The sequence below is a fragment of the Mesoplodon bidens genome (assembly GCF_964165515.1).
Source record: "Mesoplodon bidens genome assembly, chromosome: 1".
Classification (NCBI taxonomy): domain Eukaryota; kingdom Metazoa; phylum Chordata; class Mammalia; order Artiodactyla; family Ziphiidae; genus Mesoplodon; species Mesoplodon bidens.
The window spans coordinates 144243271-144265263 of NC_138176.1; the positions used below are offsets into that span (position 1 = coordinate 144243271).

The 21993-nt window shown below is 36.6% G+C and overlaps 1 protein-coding gene across 1 annotated transcript in view; it reads left to right on the forward strand.

Annotated features, from left to right (window-relative positions):
* The window catches only part of KCTD8 (potassium channel tetramerization domain containing 8), a 275439-nt gene extending 253867 nt beyond the window's left edge, over positions 1 to 21572 (forward strand). The window contains exon 2 of the mRNA XM_081241420.1: positions 20233 to 21572. Coding sequence (XP_081097546.1) covers positions 20233 to 20693 — 461 coding nt within the window. The 3' untranslated portion in view covers positions 20694 to 21572. The remainder of the gene's footprint in view (positions 1 to 20232) is intronic.
* The last annotated feature ends 421 nt before the right edge of the window (positions 21573 to 21993 follow it).

The window sequence follows — 21993 nt, forward strand, 5'->3', positions numbered from 1 at the left end:
TCTTTTCTTGTGTTTCCTGCCTAGAGAAGTTCCTTTAGCATTTGTTGTAAAGTTGTTGTGATAATGTTGAATTCTCTTAGATTTTGCTTGTCTGTAAAGGTTTTAATTTCTCTGCTGAATCTGAATGAGATCCTTGTTGTGTAGAGTAATCTTGGTTGTAGTTTTTTCTCTTTCATCACTTTAAATATGTTCTGCCACCCCCTTCTGGCTTGCAGAATTTCTGCTGAAAGATCAGCTTTTAACCTTATGGGGATTCCCTTGCATATTATTTGTTGTTTTTCCCTTGCTGCTTTTAATATTTTTTCTTTATATTTAATTTTTGATAGTTTGATTAATATGTGTGGGCCTTGGCATGTTTCTCCTTGGATTTATCCTGAATGGACTCTGTGCTTACTGAACTTGATTGACTATTTCCTTTCCCATATTAGGGAAGTTTTTAACTATAATCTCTTCAAATACTTTCTCAGCCCCTTTCTTTTTCTCTTCTTCTTCTGGTACCCCTATAATTCGAATGTTGATGTGTTTAATGTTGACCCAGATGTCTCTGAGACTACTCAATTCTTTTCTTTCTTTTTTCTTTATTCTGCTCTGTGGTAGTGATTTCCACTATTTTACCTTCCAGGTCACTTATCCATTCCTCTGCCTCAGTTATTCTGCTATTGTTTCCTTCTAGAAAATGTTTAATTTCATTTATTGTGTTGTTCATCATTGTTTGTTTGCTCTTTAGTTCTTCTAGGTCCTTGTTAAACATTTCTTGTATTATCTCCATTTTATTTCCAAGATTTTGGATCATCTTTACTATCATTATTCTGAATTCTTTTTCAGGTAGACTGCCTATTTCCTCTTTATTTGTTTGGTCTGTTGAGCTTTTACCTTGCTCCGTCATCTGTTGTGTATTTTTCTGTCTTCTCATTTTACTTAACTTACTGTGTTTGGGGTCTCCTTTTCGCAGGCTGCAGGTTCATAGTTCCTGTTGTTTTTGGCATCTGCCCCCAGTGGGTGTGGTTGGTTCAGTGACTTGTGTATGCTTCCTTGTGGAGGGGACTGGTGCCTGTGTTCTGGAGGGCAGGGCCATGTCTGGTACTGTGTTTTGGAATGTCTGTGGACTCAGTATTATTTTAGGCAGCCTCTCTGCTAATGGGTGGGGCCGTGTTCCTCTCTTGCTAGTTGTTTGTTATGTGGTGTCCAGCACTGTAGCTTTCTGGTCGTTGAGTGGAGCTGGGTCTTAGCGTTGAGATGGAGATGTCTTGGAGAGCTTTTGTTGTTTGATATTACATGGAGCCGGGAGTTCTCTGGTGGACAAATGTCCTGAACTCAGCTCTCCCACCTCAGGGCACAGGGCTGACATCAAGCCAGAGCAGCAAACCCTGTCAGCCAAACAGCTCTTAAGAAAAGGGAGAAGAAAGGAAGGAAGGAAGGAAGGAAGGAAGGAAGGAAGGAAGGAAGGAAGGAAGGGAGAAAGAAAGAAAGAAAGATCAAGGGAGGGAGGGAGGGAGGAAGGAAGGAAAGAAAGATGAAGGAGAGAGAGAGAGAGAAAGAAGGGAGGGATGGAGAAAGGGAGGGAGGAAGGAAGGAAATAAATAAAGAAAAAAAGTTACTAAAAAATAAAAATAAAATAAATTATTAGTAATAAAAACTTAAAAATTAATAAAATAAAGTAAACAAAGAAGAGAGCAACCATACCAAAAAACAAATCCACCAATGATAATGAGTGCTGAAAACTATACTAAAAACAAACAAGCAAACAAACAAACAAACAAAAAACCTGACAGACAGAACCCTAGGACAAATGGTAAAATCAAAGCTATACAGACAAAATCACACAAAGTCCACCTCCTCAATTTGGGATGATTTGTTGTCTATTCAGGTATTCCACAGATGCAGGGTACATCGAGTTGATTGTGGAGATTTAATCCTCTGCTCCTGAGGCTGCTGGGAGAGATTTCCCTTCCTCTTCTTTGTTCACACAGCTCCCGGGGTTCAGCTTTGGATTTGGCCCCACCTCTGCGTGTAGGTCGCCTGAGGGCGTGTCTTCTTCGCTCACACAGGACAGCGTAAAGGAGCAGCTGCTTCGGGGGTTCTGGCTCACTCAGGCTGGGGGAGGGAGGGATACAAATGCAGGGCGAGCCTGCAGTAGCAGAGGCCGGTGGTACGTTGCACCAGTCTGAGGATCGCCGTGCGTTCTTCCTGGGAAGTTGTCCCTGGATCACGGGACCCCGGCAGTGGTGGGCTGCACAGGCTGTGTTCACGCCACCTGTCCTCTCCCTGGGATCCGACCGAAGCCCTCGCCTCAGCTCCGAGCCCCGCCCGGCCCAGCGGGTGAGCAGACAAGCCTCTCAGGCTGGTGAGTGCTGCTTGGCACCGATCCTCTGTGAAGGAATCTCTCCGCTTTGCCCTCTGCACCCCTGTGGCTGCGCTCTCCTCCATAGCTCCGAAGCTTCCCCCCTCCGCCACCCACAGTCTCCGCCTGTGAAGGGGCTTCCTAGTGTGTGGAAACCTTTCCTTCTTCACAGCTCCCTCCCACTCATGCCGGTCCTGTCCCTATTCTTTTGTCTCTGCTTTTCCTTTTTTCTTTTGCCCTACTCAGGTATGTGGGGAGTTTCTTGCCTTTTGGGAGGTCTGAGGTTTTCTGCCAGCCTTCAGTAGGTGTTCTGTAGGAGTTGTTCCATGTGTAGATGTATTTCTGATGTATTTGTGGGGAGTAAGGTGATCTCCACATCTTATTCCTTCATCATCTTGAAGGTCTCCTGGTTTTCTTTTTATATTAATGTATGAATGATTAGATTGCTAAGTATAGGTAGATGGCATGGGTTTAACCCAGATTTGCAGATTTCTTTGCCCAACAGTATATTTTAGTGACTGGGCTCTGCCTCACTGGGAAGGGGCTGTAGTATGTCTTGACTGGATGACCTTAATTTAGAATACATTGATAGCTAAATGGTAGATAGATTGAGTCTATCTCAACTACACAGTACTGGACTCTCACCTGCAGTCATATGAAGGAGAGAATTTTGTTTGCTTGTCTTTTGGCTGAGAGGATCACCTTTCTTCTTTGGAGCCCCATCCAACCCCACCCACCCCCTCACTGATGAATAGCAGAGATCTGGAATTTCAAAGCTCCACTTCTTTATCCATGGAAGTAATTATCCTCAGAGAGGTAGTTTATTCTCTAGAGCTGTTGGTTGTTTGTCCAAAGTTTGGTTCCTCGGCTGCTTTCTGCTTAGTGAAGTGGACCAGTCCAGTCACATAAAAAAGACCCAGGTTTTCTTTCATCTGTTTTGTTAGTTTACTCTGGGCTTTGAGTTCTACTGAATCATTCTTTCCTTTTTATTTTTTCCTGTGAGTGTGTGAAGCTAATGTTTTCTCCACTCATTTTTAGATTGATCCCATCTGCTTTTTGTCACCCAGAATTTTCCCACTGTCTATTCTGTTCATGAGAGTTTTCATGTTTTCTAACACTCTCAAGGATTTAGTTCATTTTGTTCTCTCTCTCTCCCTCTCTCCCCCACCCTCAAGATAATACTTAAATAGGTTTGTAAGAGATTGAGAAAAAAAAATGGGCTGCCATCTTGATTAAACATCCTCCATTTCTTTTTCTGTCCTTTCTAGATTATATTAAACTTGAGCAGGATATGTTCTGTATTCATGATGCCATATTACCTGGTAATTTTCTATAAATACATATTACTAATAAATGTGATGTGGATTTAATTCATTTTTCCTTATAATTACTTTGAGTTCTCTAGAATGCCCTGCACTAAAAGTTAATATTTTTAAATAAAACTTGATTACCAAAATTAAATTATAAAACAATATTTTTGTTATTAATAGAGTGGTTAAAGGGTAAAGCAATTTAGACACATAATACTGAAGATTTCCATTATAAAGTTTTTTTTCTAATTATATGCATGTTTTTGCTATTGTAAACAAAAATGCTAGAAATTGATAGAATTAAACCAATAAAGACAAACATTAACCATTCTCATTTGCTCTTTGATCTACAAAATCAGAATCTTCTCACTGTTCTATGTGACCTTTAGCCTTTGCAGTGTTGCTTGCAAAGTATTTCACTGCTTATTAAAGGCACATGGAGCAGCCAGTCATTCAAGCAAAGGATCTGTGAGTCTTTAATCATTGATTTAACTTTTTTTTTTGTACTTCTCTAATGCTGATATACAGTCATAGTTGTACAAAAATCAATTATAATGTAAATCATAATTTCTAATTAAGTAGTGATCTTTATATATAGTTCTTATTATTGAGTAATTGTAGCTCTAGCTTAGCTCCTTGTTATGGAAATTTTTGCCCTAAAAGGGATGCATATATTTGAATTTTTCATTCAAATTGTACATAGTTTGTTTAAGTAAGTTTTATAAAGTGAACAAAGAGTGACCACCCCAGATCACTTTCACTGAACTACATAAAGTCAAAGCAGACTACTCATTTCTGTGAGTAGTGTTCTCAGCACTTCATGAAGAGTTATTCAATATGTATCATACTGGGGCATACTCTTTTAGTTATGCTGCCTATATTTAAAAAGTGCTATCTTCAAGCTTTTAATGAATAATCATTAATATATCTTGTAAATAAACATGGTTTCCCTAATGTATTCCCATTGCAAATTCTACCTTTACATAACCATATTGATTGATCTACATAGAAGGCGCTACCAGTACATCTTTTTATCTTGTAATAGTTTCACAAGCACCACCTCACAATCTTTTCATCTGTAAGGCTTTAATGTCAGAAAGGAAGATTGATGTAACTGCTGTTATTGAAATATTAGGTTTAGACTAAAGTGCACTATGAAGTGACATGAAAAGTTCAAGGCATCTCAACCCTGACAGAATCTACTCATTATTTAATTAAGCTCCAAAAGCTCTTAGCAAACACATCTGGCCTTTTGTCAGAACCTTTCCTGATCAAAAGACACACATCATTGAAAGGTTCAGTCTTAAAAATGCCTTATTATACAAATCTAATTCTGATATTTTGGAATATATTATAGAATTTGGCAATTCAAAGTGCTGAGATAATTCCCTCATCCTCTCTGTTTCTTTTCTGCTATAATTCTACACCTTCTTATCTCTTTCTTAATTATTTTTCACTCTGTAAGTTTTAAGGTGGAATTCACATTTAAATATATAATTTTCATTTAAACCGTACTTGTTTCTTGATCTGTGCCTATCCAGTTAATGTAAAATAGCCTTTTTTATAGGTCTAAATTTACAAAAAAATATGTGTTTCAGAAGATAGAACAACATAAGCATTTGTTTCAAAATGGGAAAATCTTACATTTGTTACAGATTTCCTGGTTAAAGTGTTTTGGTCCCAGTAAAAATCTCAAGGAATTGAGTTAGAAAGCACAATCTGCATTTTTACACATTTAGACTTTTTAATTTGTTTTTTTTAAATAGACATGTTATAACATAATTGAATATTACAAATGATCTACAGAAATTATCATAGTCAAGTAAAGTTAGACACTTTTATCCCAAAATTTTCAGATGTGCATCTGAGTTTAATCTTTTCAGGGCTTGAAATTCATGACTAGTTGTAGATCTAGTTTAGGATTTCATGGCTTTAACAATGTTTTCAGGGTTTTTAAGGCAATGCATCTCAGAGCCTAACTCAGCATAAGCTCTGAAGTCAGACATCTGCCTCTGACTCCTGTTTCTGCCACTTCCAAATGTGACCCATCAGGTAATATAACCTCTCTATGCATCGCTTTCCTCATGTGTAAAATAGTCATAATAGGTGCTTCCTTTATAAAGTTATTGTGAGCTGTAGGTACAATGCTAGCATATTGCACTTAGCATGGTGCCTGGTCCATAGTAAGCATTCAATAAATGTTCAGTATCAGTACAACCTTTGACTCACTTGGTAAAATATGAACTAAGTATAAAACTGTCCTGCTCATATTATTATGTTTGCTTCAACTCATCTCCTTTACTAGTGACACACAGAAAAACATGACACATGGTGATGTGTTGCTATGGGATGGTGCAAAACAGTTACTTTACTCCAAAACATCATGATTTGCTAATTTAAGCACATTTACATAATAAAGCAATATCAACTTTGTGTGTGTGTGTATCTTTGTTTTTACTTTGCACCCCAGTCTCCTTCTTGAAACAAACCTTTTCCCCCAGGACTAAGGATGGATGAGGAGCTAGGTCTGGAACAATAGCAGTGCCTTCCCCACCCTGGTCACAGGTTTTAACACAGGGATGGGGGCACATGGTCCTGTTAGTAGAATAAAAGTAAATCCTTGACAGGCTTTCAGTTGTATATATTACTTTTGAAATGATTTGTTCATAAATACACACTGATTATGTATTTATTCCTGCCTAACTCATTCTAAATTTCCCCAACTTTTCTGACCAGTAACATAAAATATTTGTTTATGCATTAAACATCAGAGTTTTCCAATGACGAATACAACCATGTCACTCAACTTGCTTCAAGAAGAGAGATTTCAGTTATATTTCAAGGCTGTTTGCATCTAATAAAATATCTAAACAGGTTTATAAAAAAGATTTTTCTGGTGAGATTAATATTTTATTCTGGGGCTTCCCTGGTGGCGCAGTGGTTGAGAGTCCGCCTGCCGATGCAGGGGACACGGGTTCGTGCCCCGGTCCGGGAAGATCCCACATGCCGCGGAGCAGCTGGGCCTGTGAGCCATGGCCGCTGAGCCTGCGCGCCTGGAGCCTGTGCTCTGCAACAGGAGAGGCCACAACAGTGAGAGGCCTGCGTACCACAAAAATTAATAATAATAATAATAATATTTTATTCTGTCTAAAGTACTTGTCCAACTGGTGGAACTGGCTAGAAGGGTCAGTGAGTCAGACACCCCCAACACTGTTAAGGCTTCCTTTCCTCTCTCATTCTCTTCTACTCTAGTTGGGGGCTGGGCACTTAGTCATCTGAAGTCACATCCAAGAGCATTTCACCAGACATGTAAAGGTCTTCTCTTTCTTTCCCCCCATCAACAGTTTAAAATATCCCAGGGATTTCCTGTTATTGAACTACCCAGTTTACTTGCCTCCTACCGGTCATCTTCACCTTAGAATATGGGGCTGGGTGGGTAAGGTATTATGGTTGTCCCAGTCTAGGTTATAAATATACTCCTTGGGCTCAGAGTCTATTACATAAGATGGTTCGGGGCGCCACATATATTTTCAGACACACATACACACATATGCACACAGGCAATAAAGAATTTACTCCATATGTATAAGTATGATACAAAACAGAGATCAACCTATCATTTGCATAGGTGAAGAATTGAAGACAAAAATACACAGAGTGTTTAGGATAATGCTAATTATCTCCAATTTGGCTTGAATAGGTTGATAATAGAAAATGAGTTTTGGAGTTTAAACTGGGACCATGTCATGGGAAGTCTTGTTTATGTGGTAAGAAATTTGGATTTCTTTTGAAAGCCATTGTCATTTTCAGAGAACACATACTATAAGAAGAGCTATGTTTCGGTGATATGTATCTAGATTCTCAGTGTGGATAACAGGAGGTAGATATTAGAGATGAAAAAATCTCTAGAATGTCATTTCAGTAGATTCAGTAAGAGGTTAAAAGGTCATTATAAAAGATTAATGAGGATCATAATTGTGAGGGTGACAACTGAAATGAGGGAAATGATTGAGATGCTATCAAAGTGCACTCAGTAGGGTTAGGTAACTGTTCATATGAAGAAGGGATCAATAGATGGGTAGGAACAGGAATAATGAAGATGACTAAGATTTCAAACCTATGAGGTTCAGAAGATTGTGGTGCTTTTATAAAAAAGAAAAATAGAAAACGTTAGAGGAGGAACTGGTTTATAGGGGAAAGAATAGTGAGTTAATTTGTCACTTTTTTGGCATATGGTGTTTGAAGTTTAGATGTCCAGAAAGTGGTAAAATCTGGTGCTAGTATGTCAAAGAATGGTCAGGTGCTAGAGATGTGTATGGAATCAGTTATAGATGAGAGACAGTTTGTGATATATGTATATATATAATGTGTGTATGTAGAGTGGGGAAGGTGAGTGTGAGTGTGTTTGTGTGTGTGTGTGTGTAGAAAGAGAAGAGTGTATTGTGGGAACAGATGTGACATCATTAGGGAACTATGAAATTCATTATGCAAATAATAGTTGATTTACATAATTGGGGAAAACTTAGACTAGACATGATAACTGTTTCCCAAAATCTTAAGGGTTATTATTTGGAAAAGATACAGTATGACATTTTGGCAGAGATTGCAAGAGATTGTATTTTAGTCGAGAAACTAAGATCCTATAATTCAGATCCAATATCATCCAGTTATTAAGGATAATACCATGTTCACTTATATAAATGCCATAACTCAGCATTGACCAAGGGCCAGACATTAGACTAAATAGACTTGTGTTAGTTTCCAATGGCTGTTGTAACAAATTACCATAAATTTGGTGGCTTAAAACAACAAAAATTTATTGTCTCATAGTTCCAGAAGGGTGAAGGGCAAAATCATTTTCACCAGGCTGAAATCAAGGTGACAGCAGTGCCACACTACCTCCAGAAGTTCCAGGGGAAAATTGCCCCTTCCAGCTTCTGGTGGTTTTCAGCATTCCTTGATTTGCAGCCAAATCACTCCAATCTCTGACTCTGTGACCACATTCCATCCTCCTCCTGTATGTGTATGAAATCTCCCTCTAACTCCTTCTTGCAAGGATACCTGTAATTAATTTAGAGTCCAACCAGAAAATCCAGAATAATTTCACCAACCCCAAATCCTTCATCACAACTGCTAAGACTTTGTCATATGAGGTGACATTTACAGGTTCCAAGGATTAGGACAGGATGTCTTTTCTGGGGCCACTTTTCAGCCTACTGTTAGGCTCTTTCTCATACATATCCTTCCTTAAAGCAGTTCTAGGAGGGAGGTACCATAGTTCTAATCCTTCTTAAGCAAAATAGGAAAATGAATCTCAAAGATACATTTTGGTACATAGCTAGTAGGTGTCAGAACTTTACTTCAAACACTGTCTTGCTCTTTTCAAAGGCTGAGCAGTTTTTCATTGTCACACAACATGAAATTAAACCCTGCTGTAAACATTTATGTTTCCTTTTTCCATTCACTGTATAGCTGCTTCTATAACAGGTACACTTTTATACATCTCAAAGGGAAAAGAGGTGGCACTCACATTAAACAGTATGGCAGCTATAAGAAGTGGCATCTCGCTGGCCATTGTTGGAAGTACTTGAAAATGTTTATTGGTAGGAAGGCACTCAGATTCTGAAGAGATCTGACAAGCAAATCCCCTTAGCTATGACTATCTGCATGCAATCACTGCTGCTCCTGGGACCCAAGAGTATTAGCCTGGTTTTGTTTGTTTGTTTGTTTGTTTCCTTTTGTTTTGTTTTGTTTTTGCCTCCTCACAAACTCTGCTTCCTCTGTTGTCATCAGGTTTTTTCTTTTAGTAGTTTATAACAGGCAAGGATAATTTACAACCAGCATGGTTTTTTGTTCATTTCAATTTGTTATACACAGCATACCCTAAGTGCACCCCAACCTGTAGTTACAGGGCTCCTTTTTATCCTCCCACAGCCATCAGATGTGCTGTGGATACAACCTCTCAATCTTTGCCAAGCACCATGTAGGTATTAAGATCCACAAGTTACAGATATGGAACAAGCATGAGTGGGCTTGTGTTCACAATTTGAAAGCCAGGTAAATTATCCCTCTTATACAGTATGTGCCTGTGATAAAGGAGGCCATTAGAAGATGTCTACTTCGGCACATAGGGAAAAAGGTCAGACATCCATCAATAATAAGGTGTGGTGAATTCAAATGTGGGAACCTGGGAATGAGCAGATCTTAATTTCAAGATTCAGAAGAAGCCAGGGCATCTTTCTGGAGTTCTTGTTTATTATTTTTATTTTTTAACACAAAATGGGTACATGTGCCACAGAATCTTAGCTCCCATGAGTGAATATGAAGACCAGTTTTAAATGTAGACTTCTTGCAAGGTGTTGGTAAACATTTTGCATGTGACAGGGATTCTGAATGGACAAGTGAACACTTAATACCTTTTCTCCTAGGCATATTTATGTGCAAGCATCAGGTACAATCACATAAGTGATGTAGAATTCTCTGCACAACAAAGAAAAATGTCTTTCCTTATTATATGTGGTTCCCCAAAGCTTTTCACTTCTCTTTTGTAACCTGAAGGAGATAACATAGGAACTTTCTCAAAAGAATATTTTCACTTACTAGAGAGACTCTGAGGTCCTTCTTATAGATCACTGCTGAAAGTTCATATCTTCACCCTTATTTTTTGTTTGTTTTTGTTACACCCTATGAGCTTAGTTATACTTGGGTTTATCTTTTTTAGTTAAAACAAAACAAAACAAAACTTTTTGGGGATAAAAAAATTCCCTATGTGCTTAGACATTCTTTTGTAGATTATACTAATTTCACTTAATTCAGTTCAACAGTTACTGAATAATTATGAGCCTTGTCATGAGGGTGGAGCTCCAGGAAATACAAAGATAAAATAAAATCTCTGTTCCATAATGACTAACAGAGATTGTATGAGTGTTTGTGTGTATGTCTTGTGGGGCAGAACTCAGGGATGCAAGTTAAAATTAGTATAAAAATAACAATTATTTGAGACAAGATAAGCTCAATACTTGGTAGACTCAGACAAAGTGCAGTGGGTCATTAGAGAGCACGAAATAACAAGAAATCACATACAAATGTGAGAATGGAAGGTTTGATGCTGAAAGCACCATTTGGAACAGGCTTTGAAAGTGTTACTTTCCTTTGGAGCAAGGAAGGTATACAATCCAGAAGGAGGGAAATAAGCATGGATAAAGCAAGGCATTTACCAGGAACAATAAGTGTATTTTGTCTGATATATGGGGAGCATTACAAGATAGGCTGCAATAATCATTTGGGTCACACTGAGGACAGTTTTCAGTGACAAAATGTGGTACAGAGTTTTCATTCTGTGTGCAAAGGAACTATTTAGACTTTAGGAACAAAGGAACTCAATTAGACTTTAGGAATATTTATTTAGCAATGATGTAGGGAATAGTTTGAAATCAAACTAAAATGGAGTCAGAGAACTGGTTAAGAGACAGTAGGAAATAATGAGAAACCAGTTATAAGTGGTGAAAATGGGAATAGAAATGAAGGGGTAGATTCAAGTGCCAGTGTAAGAGTAGAATTAACAAGACTTGGAAAATAATTGGAAATAAAAGATGAATCCATTGGATAGTCAAAGGTGACTTGGGTATAATCTATGGAAATAACTAACAGGAAGACACAGATTTATAGAATGGGAGGAAGGCGATAAGATTACTTTTAAAACTTCTTCCAAAATATGTTCCATTAAATATATATTTTCTCATATATTTTGTTTCCTAGTGCTACATTACTTTTTCTTATTCACTTATTAGTATCTTTGATTCAATGATAAAACAAATCAGCCTCCTGAATTAAGTGATACAAGGAAACTTAAGACACAGTCTCTGACCTCATGGAAATTACAGTTGACCCTTGAACAACATGGGTTCCAACTGTGTGGGTCCACTTATATGCAAATTTTTTCAATAGTAAATACTACAGTACTACACGATCCATGGTTGGTTGAATCTGAGGATACAGAACCATAAATACGGAGGAACCACAGGTATGGAGGGCTGACTGTAACTTATACTCAGATTGTTCACTGCACAGAGGGTGTCCCTAACCTCCATGTTGTTCAAGGGTCAACTGTATAAACCTTTTGAGGAAGATAGGACACTGGATATGTGACTTTGGAATGGACATTTGTGTGTGGATTATGGGAGCATCATTACTACTCAATGGTCATTTAGGTGAATATTTAGTAACATAAAAGGTAGTGAATGCTAAGTACCAAACAAATGATATAGTCAGTAGTAGATACTATAGAAATTCGGTCAGTAGTAGATACTATAGAAATTCAGAAGAGTGAAGATCATTTTCACTTTATTAATTTGTTAAGCAATTACTCTGATGAAGGCTTCATGATAGGCTACAAAGACACAGCTTCTGTCTTCAAGGCATTTACAATTTAAGGACAGGGAGACACACTGTAAATAAAAAGGTAGAGTAAAAGGTTAACAGGTACAAGAAGAATCAGAAGAGTGGGTTAGTGGCCAATCATGTCAGTGTGGAAGAAAGAATACCACAAAATGTTTCTCTTTTCAAATTACCCTTCTTTACTTTTCTATTCACTTTCATTCATAGAAGTGGTCAAGTAATGATAGTAGAGATTATAAAAAAAAAATAAAGAAATGAGTTTAATTTTTCTCATATAAAAATTAGTTTTTAAGTGGGGTGGTGGTGGTGGTGGTGGGATGAACTGGGAGATTGGGATTGACATATATACACTAATATGTATAAAATAGATAAATAACAAAAAAATTAAAAAAAATAAAAATAATTTAAAAATTTAAAAAATAATAAAAATAACTAAATAAATAAAAATTTGTTTTTATTCATTCAAATAGCCTTTTTACTCTAAGATGAATGCATTTCCCACATGATCATTAAGTTTCAATTTAGTTTGTGATATTTCAGTTAAGGGCGGAGTCATAGATACAGAGGAGGGCTGACTATAGTTTATATGCAGATTTTAACTGATGAATTAAAAATGATCCCCTTTCCTTAGCTCATTCTAATCACCATTTACTCCTGTTCTCTCCTTCCTGTCCCATTCACAATTTAGATATAGCTACATTACTGTGCTTGTCACACTAAGCCTGGACTACTTGATTCCAGGGACTCTGTGTGTGTGTGTCCTTCCTCTTGAAACTAACACTGTGAGGCCTGGTACATAGTAGCTGCTCAACAAATGTTTTTCAAATTGAAATGGAGTTTTCCCCTTTTAAACTGCTTAATACTTAGAGGCATGTGGTGCTAATATTTAAGACAGATTGGTTCATTCTGTTCAAGTACCATATAACCGTTCACACACTATTGAGTTTAGTACTATTAAAGGGTAATTTCCCTTTGGGGAATTGTGCCTGTGGAAGACACATTTTACATATTCAGTCTTTTCTATCATCACTAAGCAGGTAAAGAGATTAAAATAAAAGGTTTTTTCAAGTGTGCAGTTATCCACATAGACCTTACATGGAAATCCCTGTGTATTTTGAGAAAAAAATAAGGAAGTACTATTACTGAATGTGTCTACACCCAGCACTACCCAGTAGTCATGTGCCTTTTTTAAAGATAAAAATATTAATGAGTAATTTCTGTATGACACTATTCACCCAAATGACTTAGAAAAGCTATCATTTCCTCCTTTTTCTATCAGTGTAATAAAAGCCAATGTAATTAATTGAAAACCCCATTTTGCCCAGTTTTGGCCCATTGTGATGCCTTCAATGTAGTATATTTTGTTTAATGTAATGTTTTTACTATTACTTTTAATTCACACATTTTAATAACTCAAAAGAGAGTGTTTGTGTTTTATTTTCTCAAATAAGTTCCTTTTTGGGCATGAGAATTTAATACTTAATAGCCTCTCAAATCACTAATAGAGAACTACAGCAAAATTGCTTTGATATCTATTATCTCCTTTCTTATTATGGCTATATGACTAGGAATTACTATTCTTATTTCATTTTTAATAGACTAAAAAACTCAGGCTTAGAGAAGTAAGTGGCTTGCCTGAAATTCATATGTTCATGGGTACTATGTGTGGACCAAAATTAGAATGGAAATATTTGGATTCCTCAGTCAGTACTGTTAATATTCAGATAAACAGCTATGCCATACTATAGCCAAATAGCACTGGATGTTTATTCTATATAATAATAATAATGAATACTGTGAGCATTTACACATGCTGGGCACATCCTGAATACTTCACATGTGCTAGCTCATTGAATCCTTGCTGCAACTCAGTGAAGTCTAAACGTGAGAAAACAGATGCCCAAAGAAAGTGAGTAACCTGGCCAAAAAAGCACACTTAGTAAGTCCTTGAACTAGGATGTGAGCTCAGCCAATCTGCACTGTGTTGCCTTAAACATCATTCTCATTGCTGGCGTTTCAGTGACAAGGATAGATTTAATGAAACAAGTGTAAGTCGATAATGTCGTCTAGAACTACCCTTCCTATCAATGAACATGGAAGAAAGTTACCCTTGAACCCTGTAATTCTGTGAAGTACTTAAGTGGAAATTGAATTTGTTTCTGCATTCTAAGAGGTAATTTCAATTAATGGGGACTCTTTCATGTTTTATATTTAATATTTGATTAGAATTTTAGTACATGGAAAAGTCTTTCCTATTCATTATATAATTTAGAATTATAGAACTAGGGGCCAAACCAAAAATTTTAACCAGCAAGACCAAATATTAGAGAGGTGATATGACCAGCACAAAGTACTTGCCTAGAGAGGCTGAGACAAGCTCAGACTCAGATCTTCCAAGGCTTTTCCCACAGTGAAGAAAGGTGTGAGCATAATAAAGGAACAGAATGCATGTTACGTGTGTGTGCATGTGTGTACTGACTGTTCTTTTAAAAATTAGTTGTGGAGCAGCAGGACCTAGGTAGCTGGCTTGCAGGTCTCCTAGGCATGGCTATAAATCCCTCTGAAAGACAATCAACTCCTGGATGAAAATCCTAGTCTATTTAATGTCACATAGCCAAATGAAAAGTGGAAGATTTAATTTTCCAAATATTTTTGGAAAGTTTCTAGCTGCACATATATATTGGACTTTTAAATAACTAATTCCTTTTTAAAGTTAAATCTTAAATAGGTGTGAGATTTGCTTGTGCACTGATTTGTTGCTTATTCTAATAATTATTCATTAGTCTCTTTATGTGATGGAAGAAAGCCCAGCTGATTAAGCCACCAAATCATACTTCATTTTCTTTTCTTATGCTGTCTGTTTGGCACTACAACTCAGAGGGCAAAATGCTTTTATGAAGATCACTTAGATATATATTTGATTATATTATTATTGGAAGAAACACAGAGAACTTTCTGACAATCATGTTGTTCCCATATATACAGGATTTAGTGCTATTTAAATTATTATTCATGTTGTGCTTAAGGCATTTCAAGTGGCTTTGGATCATTGAATGGAATGACGTAAAGTTTTAAACTATCCCTGGAAGCCTGCAATTAGCAGGCATCCACAGAAAACTAAGCAACCAGAGTAAATTATTATTTCCTCTTAATTCATTTATTTTTCTTACATTTCATGTCATAAAAAACACAAAAATCATTTTATTGTTATATCTTTGCCCCAATTTCAATCCACTGTTATCAGTAATGATTTAAAGTATGCTTAATCAAATAACAATTATAATATATAATATATTATGCATCATCAAAAATTCTGACATAAATCAAAAGGAGACTATTACCCTTAATGATTTATACAAAGAACTATCATAGTATTCTATACATTCAAAAGTGGATTCTTGGGCTTCCCTGGTGGTGCAGTGGTTGAGAGTCTGCCTGCCGATGAAGGAGACACGGGTTCGTGCCCCGATCTGGGAAGATACCACGTGCCGCAGAGCGGCTGGGCCCGTGAGCCACGGCAGCTGAGCCTGCGTGTCTGGAGCCTGTGCTCCGCAATGGGAGAGGCCACAAGAGTGAGAGGCCCGCGTACCGCAAAAAAAAAAAAAAAAAAAAAAAAAAAAGTGGGTTCTTCAAAAAATTAAAAATAGAACTAACATATGATCCAGCAATTCCACTTCTAGATATTTACCCAAAGAAAATGAAAATACTAACTAGAAAAGATGCATGCACCTCTATATTCATTGCAGCATTATTTGCAATAGCTAAGATGGGGAAGGGATCTAAGTGCCAATCAATAGATGAATGGCTAAAGAAGATGTGGTATGTGTATATATATATATATATATATATATATATATATATATATATATATATATATATATATATATATATATATGAGGGAAATAAGTGAGGGAAATTAAGAAGTACAAACTTCCAGTTGCAAAATAAATGACTCACAGGTATGAAATGTACAATATGGGGAATATAGTCAATAACTGTAATATCTTTGTACGGTGAAAAATAGACTTATTGTGGTGACTACTTTGGAATGTATAGAAATATGAAATCACTATGTTGTGTAACAGGAGCTAACATAGCTCTGTAGATCAATTACACTTCAAAAACAAACCAAAAATTGTGGACAAAATTAAATTATGCATTTTCTCTTAAGTAAACATCTGAACCTATTTGGTCTCTTGATTGGGAGTCCACCTTGCCAAAGATAACTTAAGAAGTAGGAGGGGGCTTCCCTGGTGGCGCAGTGGTTGAGAGTCTGCCTGCTGATGCAGGGGACACGGGTTCGTGCCCCGGTCTGGGAGGATCCCACATGCCACAGAGCAGCTGGGCCCATGAGCCATGGCCACTGAGCCTGTGCGTCCGGAGCCTGTGCTCTGCAACAGGAGAGGCCACAACAGTGAGAGGCCCGTGTACTGCAAAAAAAAAAAAAAAAAAAAAGAAGTAGGAGGGATGAGAAATAAAAGTGTATATTTATTAATTCTTGTTAATATCTGTACCTATTCCAAGTTCCTTTTTGGAAATAAAAAGGTGCTTTTAAGACCATAGAAAATTCGGTTGCCACTTCCATTTTTTTCATAGAGTTTAAAGTCTATAGTGGAAGATATTCTACACTGCAACATGCATTTTAAACACTTTATGTTATAAAATACCATAAAATAGCCTGTGAACTTCACTGGAGCACCCACTATGTGCTTCCTTTACATTCCAGCACAGTGCCTGGAACGTAGTCATGGTCAATAAAATTCTGTTGGCTAAACTGATCAATGCCTTCTTCAAAGAAGTCTTCCTTGAGTTTCCATCTTATACTATGAACAAGAGCAATCCATTTCCATCATACATATGTTGCATCCTACTATATTGTGGAGTCTGCATTTGTTTGTGTGTATTTTGGGGAGGGGATGGGGAAGAGTCTTATTTCCATGAATAAATTATAATGCCATTAGGCATAATAACTGTATATAATTTATTTAGTTAACACATGGACTTTATATAGCTCTGTATATAAACAGCTAGCTTAGTTCATTAAACAGTTTTCCCCCAGTGAATAAAAATAGAATGAACCATTTGCTTTGGAGGTACCTAGTATCCTCTTTCTGTACTGTCTTCCTCTCTGATATTATTACTTTTCTGCCTGGGTATCTTTATCTAATGCTCTATTCCTCTGCCTATTAACAGGAAAAACAATTCTCATCAATCATTTATCCTTAAACATAAATTGGTTTTCCCAGGTATTTGCAATTTAATCCTTTAGTCATTATTGGGAATGAAAATCTTAGATTCCTCTATGGAGATTTCTGGTTAAAGAAATGCAGAAGATTGACAAAAAGGGTAAAAACCATTTATTTATATCCTACATTTTACTAGGCTGGTGGGCATCATGCCAGCTTGGGATCACATTCTGCCATTAAGATAATTAGATAAGCAGATGCTATACCTCTTTCACCACTCTGACCTCCATATAAATACATACATACAAACCTTTCAGCAAACTTAAAATCTCCAGAGATGGGAATGAACATATGTACATTTTTTTTTAAATTACAGTGATATACTCTCAATGTTGAGAATTACTGTACTAGACCCTTTTGAATGGTATTTTATTTAATCTCAAAATAATCCTATGAGGGAAGTACTACTACTACCATTTTATACATAAGGAAATTGAGACTTAGAGAAGCTATGTATCTTGGTCAAGGCCACAAGACTATTTGCCAGAGAGCTGGAATTTGATTCCAGTTCAGTAGGACTTCAAACTCACTCCCTTTTCAACATTATTGCCACTAAAACCTGATGCCACTAAAAAAAATACTGATCCTACAAATAACACCTTTCTAGTCAATGGATGGTTAATGACCAGTATGGGTCTATCAGTCAAGGTCCCAGAAGAAAGAGAAGGCATATCTAATTGAGTAATTTGAGCACAGTTGAATATTGTCAGTTTGTAACAGTGTAGGCAATACCTTCATGCCAGTTACAGTGGAAATGGCTGATACCTGTAGGCCTGAAGATGTGAGCCTAGTTTAATGGAATCCAGAAAGAGGGGTGGCAGAGGGAGGGGGTGAAGGTGAGAGAAGTGGAGAGAGCTGCCAGATAGGGCTGTGCCTTTTGGTCCAAAGATGAAACCAGATCACAGAAATCCTGGGGTGAGGTCAAGTAGTGCATGATCTTGCCAGTCTTTATCACTGGCTGAATCCAACTGAAAACCACAAGGCAGGGGAGTCTAAGGACATGGTTTGTGCCCATATCAGTCACTAAAGACAGTGGAGGGTACGGAATGGATGTGGGTAAGTCAGCAAGGAGTATTAGGAAGTGTATCTTCTCCACCCCTATCTCTCAGATTCACCCTCTTTCTCTCTTACCATAAATGAAAATGGCAGCGACTTAAAGGAAACAACTCTTTGTGTCTGTTTTCTTTAATCCATGGTTGCAAATGCTTGTGAAATGTATTAGTGCACTTTCTTACTAAGCTTTCATAAGCATCTGCATTTGTTCTGCTTTTACTGTATTGTGGACAAAGGAAGTATGAAATATTGGTTAAGACTGTCTCTCAAATAAGTACACATTCTTTAAAGCTTTTTGGATTTTTTGTATGTTTTTGGTTAGGTTAATTCAGATATTGTTTACATACAGAAAAACCCATCCATTTTAGCTCTGCAATTCTGTTTTCACAAATGTATACAGTCCTGTATTTAACTCTACAGTCAAGATATAGAATATTTTCATCACTCCAAAATGTTCTAAAGCTTTTAAAAATCTTCAATCCCACTCAACTAAATGTCTGGTATCAATGTTCTTTTCTTCTGATTTTAAATAGGAAAATTGGTGATAACATCCAACAGTGGGTAGTACATAGTAAGTGCTATTATGAAAAGTATTTTTGTTGGTTTATTTCCTCACCTTCTGACTAATATAAACTATTCATCTTGGTTATTAACTCAATTCATGTATATTAGACTGAGGAAAGGCTCATAATCTTGACTGCATGTTGAAATCACCTGAATTTATTAAATGACCTGATGGTCAGGTAGCATTTCATTAAAGCAGGATGTCTGGGGTTAAGACCAAGGCATCAATAATCTAAGCTTTCCAAGTAATTCCATATGTGGCTAAAGTTGAAACCTCTGAATTAGATCAGTTGTTCTCAATTCTGGCTGCACAGCAGAATCCCCTAGGCAATTGTTTAAAATATTGATGCTTTTCCCTTCAATTCTGATTTATATAACTTGTTCATAAAAGTTGACTACAAGAAAAAAATAAGATTTGGATGACTTATATTTCTGAATGGTTGGGCTCCAGTTAAATGAAGGTTTTATTATAGTTCTGGGTATGTGGTGGTATTCAATAAATGTTAGATGGAGATCCTAATCCCACAGCAGAGTCAAAGAGAATAATATATGCTCCCTCTTGGAAATAAACTGTTTGTGTATTTGAAATACTTATCTTGGCAAGCTATCACTTTCTGAAAATTGTCCTCCTAGGTAATTTACCTCAAATGGTAAGCCTTGTAATTTAAGAGAATACTATATTTCAACCCTATTTTTCAGCATAATATTAGGCACATATATATTTTACATCACTTTCATAATTCTCTCCAAGGAAATAGACAGGAAGCAAGATTAAGAGATGGAGGATAAGATTTAAACCAGCCTCTCTCTTAGAAGCACAAATGATGCTATTGCACTTCTGAGCCTGGAGAATGCTGCTACTTTGTAAAATAGAGCAATGGTACTTTCTGCTTTTATAATGGTGAAATATATATGCAAAGGACAACTAAGGTCATTCACTAAAACAGAACTGAACTGTCTAGTGAAATAGTTATGGGACTAGCAAAATATTTATATATGATATATTTTTCAGATTTCAGGAACCAGTAACTGAAATAACAAAAATCTTTTTTGACATAAAGTTACTGAAAATCTATTATGGCATAAATGCTCATCAAGCAAACTTCCCAAATTTTATTGTTATAAATAATTAATCACCATGTTGCATGTTTCAATATACATTAACAACACCAGGTGTTGTATTTAATCCTTCAAATATAAACTAGTGCAACAAATGACATTTTTCTTAAATGTTCTTGGTTTAATATAAAAAATATAAAGCTTGTTTAATTTGACCTTCCCACTTCTTACTCAGTTTTTCTACTCCTTTTTTCCTTTTTAGGACCATCTCAGAAAATAGTGTCACCTAAACAAGAGCATGAAGATAGGAAACATGACAAAGTCACAGATAAAGGAAGTGAGAGTGGGACTTCCTGTAATGAGCTCTCCACTTCCAGTTGTGACAGCCACTCAGAGGCAAGCACTCCCCAGGACAACCCACCCAGTGCCCAGCAGGCGACAGCTCACCAACCTAACACCTTAACATTGGATCGTCCTTCCAAAAAAGCACCTGTGCAATGGATGCCCCCACCAGACAAACGCAGAAACAGTGAACTCTTTCAGACACTCATCAGCAAATCCCGGGAAACCAATCTTTCCAAAAAGAAAGTCTGTGAGAAGCTAAGTGTGGAAGAAGAAATGAAAAAGTGTATTCAGGATTTTAAAAAAATCCACATTCCAGATTATTTTCCAGAGCGCAAACGCCAGTGGCAGTCTGAACTGTTACAGAAGTATGGGTTATAGTAATTATCACATTCCTGCAGTATTTCAATGACGTTCAGTGTTTACTACTGTGTCACCACCTGACTGCGTACTAACAATGGTCAGTGTGATTCTTGCTGCTCTTCCTTTTTGTGAACAGTGGATGTGGGACAGTATTTTCTTTCATTCTTTTTGTTGTTGTTGTTGTTTTTAGAAATATGATTTTTAAAAAAGAAAACTAATAAATGTTGAATCAAATGGTGTTCCTGATTCAAACCATTTTGCAAGAACGAAAGTAAAATGTGCATGACCAAGAAGCTTAGAATCTTGATTTTTGAACTGTGGTCATGTTTGTCATTTTGTAACTCACCAAAAGCAAATCATCATGTCACTCCAAGTAAAGTGACAACATGGATGAAGCCACATCAAGTAAAATGTTAGATCATGGTTTGGGGACACAAATACAAAACTGTTTAAATGTTAATGCAATAAAACAAGTATTATTTTTGCATGAGCACAATGTTACAAATAATTCACAAGATGTAGGGAAGATTTGTTTGCTGCTTGGAAAGAAAAAAAAATTATGAAAAAATAGCAAAAAAAAAAAAAAAAAAGAAAGGTTCAGGCAAAGCCTATAAATGTAAGCTGTCTAGGAGATTGAATCTTATTTGTTCTGGGTCTGTGATTTTTTTGTGTATGTGTATGGTGTTCTGTATGTATGTTAAGATGATGTAAATATGCCTTATAATCTTGTGTTATGACACTGACATTCATCTATTAATGCTAGTCATGATTATTTCTGTGAAATGAGTCCTTACATCAGGCTGTGAAAATTGGTATAATGATGCTCTGAAAGATCTGACTATAATGTTAATCAAAATAATTGAGGGAAATGATAAAGAGCTTTATGTATTTATTTTAAAAAAGGAAAATATATTAGAATTCCTTGATCTCTATTGACTCTTCTTTTAAAATATTCAGTTGTTACATTGTCTTCAATTTTCCTTTAAAATCCCAAACTGGAGAATGATATGTTCAACCTTAATGTTGACAAGCTAGAGACTTGCTTCCAGGACATGGAAGCAAACTAAATGTCCATCGACAGATGAATGGATAAAAAAGATGTGGTACATATATACAGTGGACTGTTAGCCATCCAAAGGAATGAAATTGGGTCATATATAGAGATGTGGATGGACCTAGAGTCTGTCATACAGAGTGAAGTAAGTCAGAAAGAGAAAAACAAATGTCGTATATTAATGCATACATGTGGAATCTAAAATAATGGTACAGATGAACCTATTTGCAGGGAAGGAATAAAGACGCAGACATAGAGAATGGA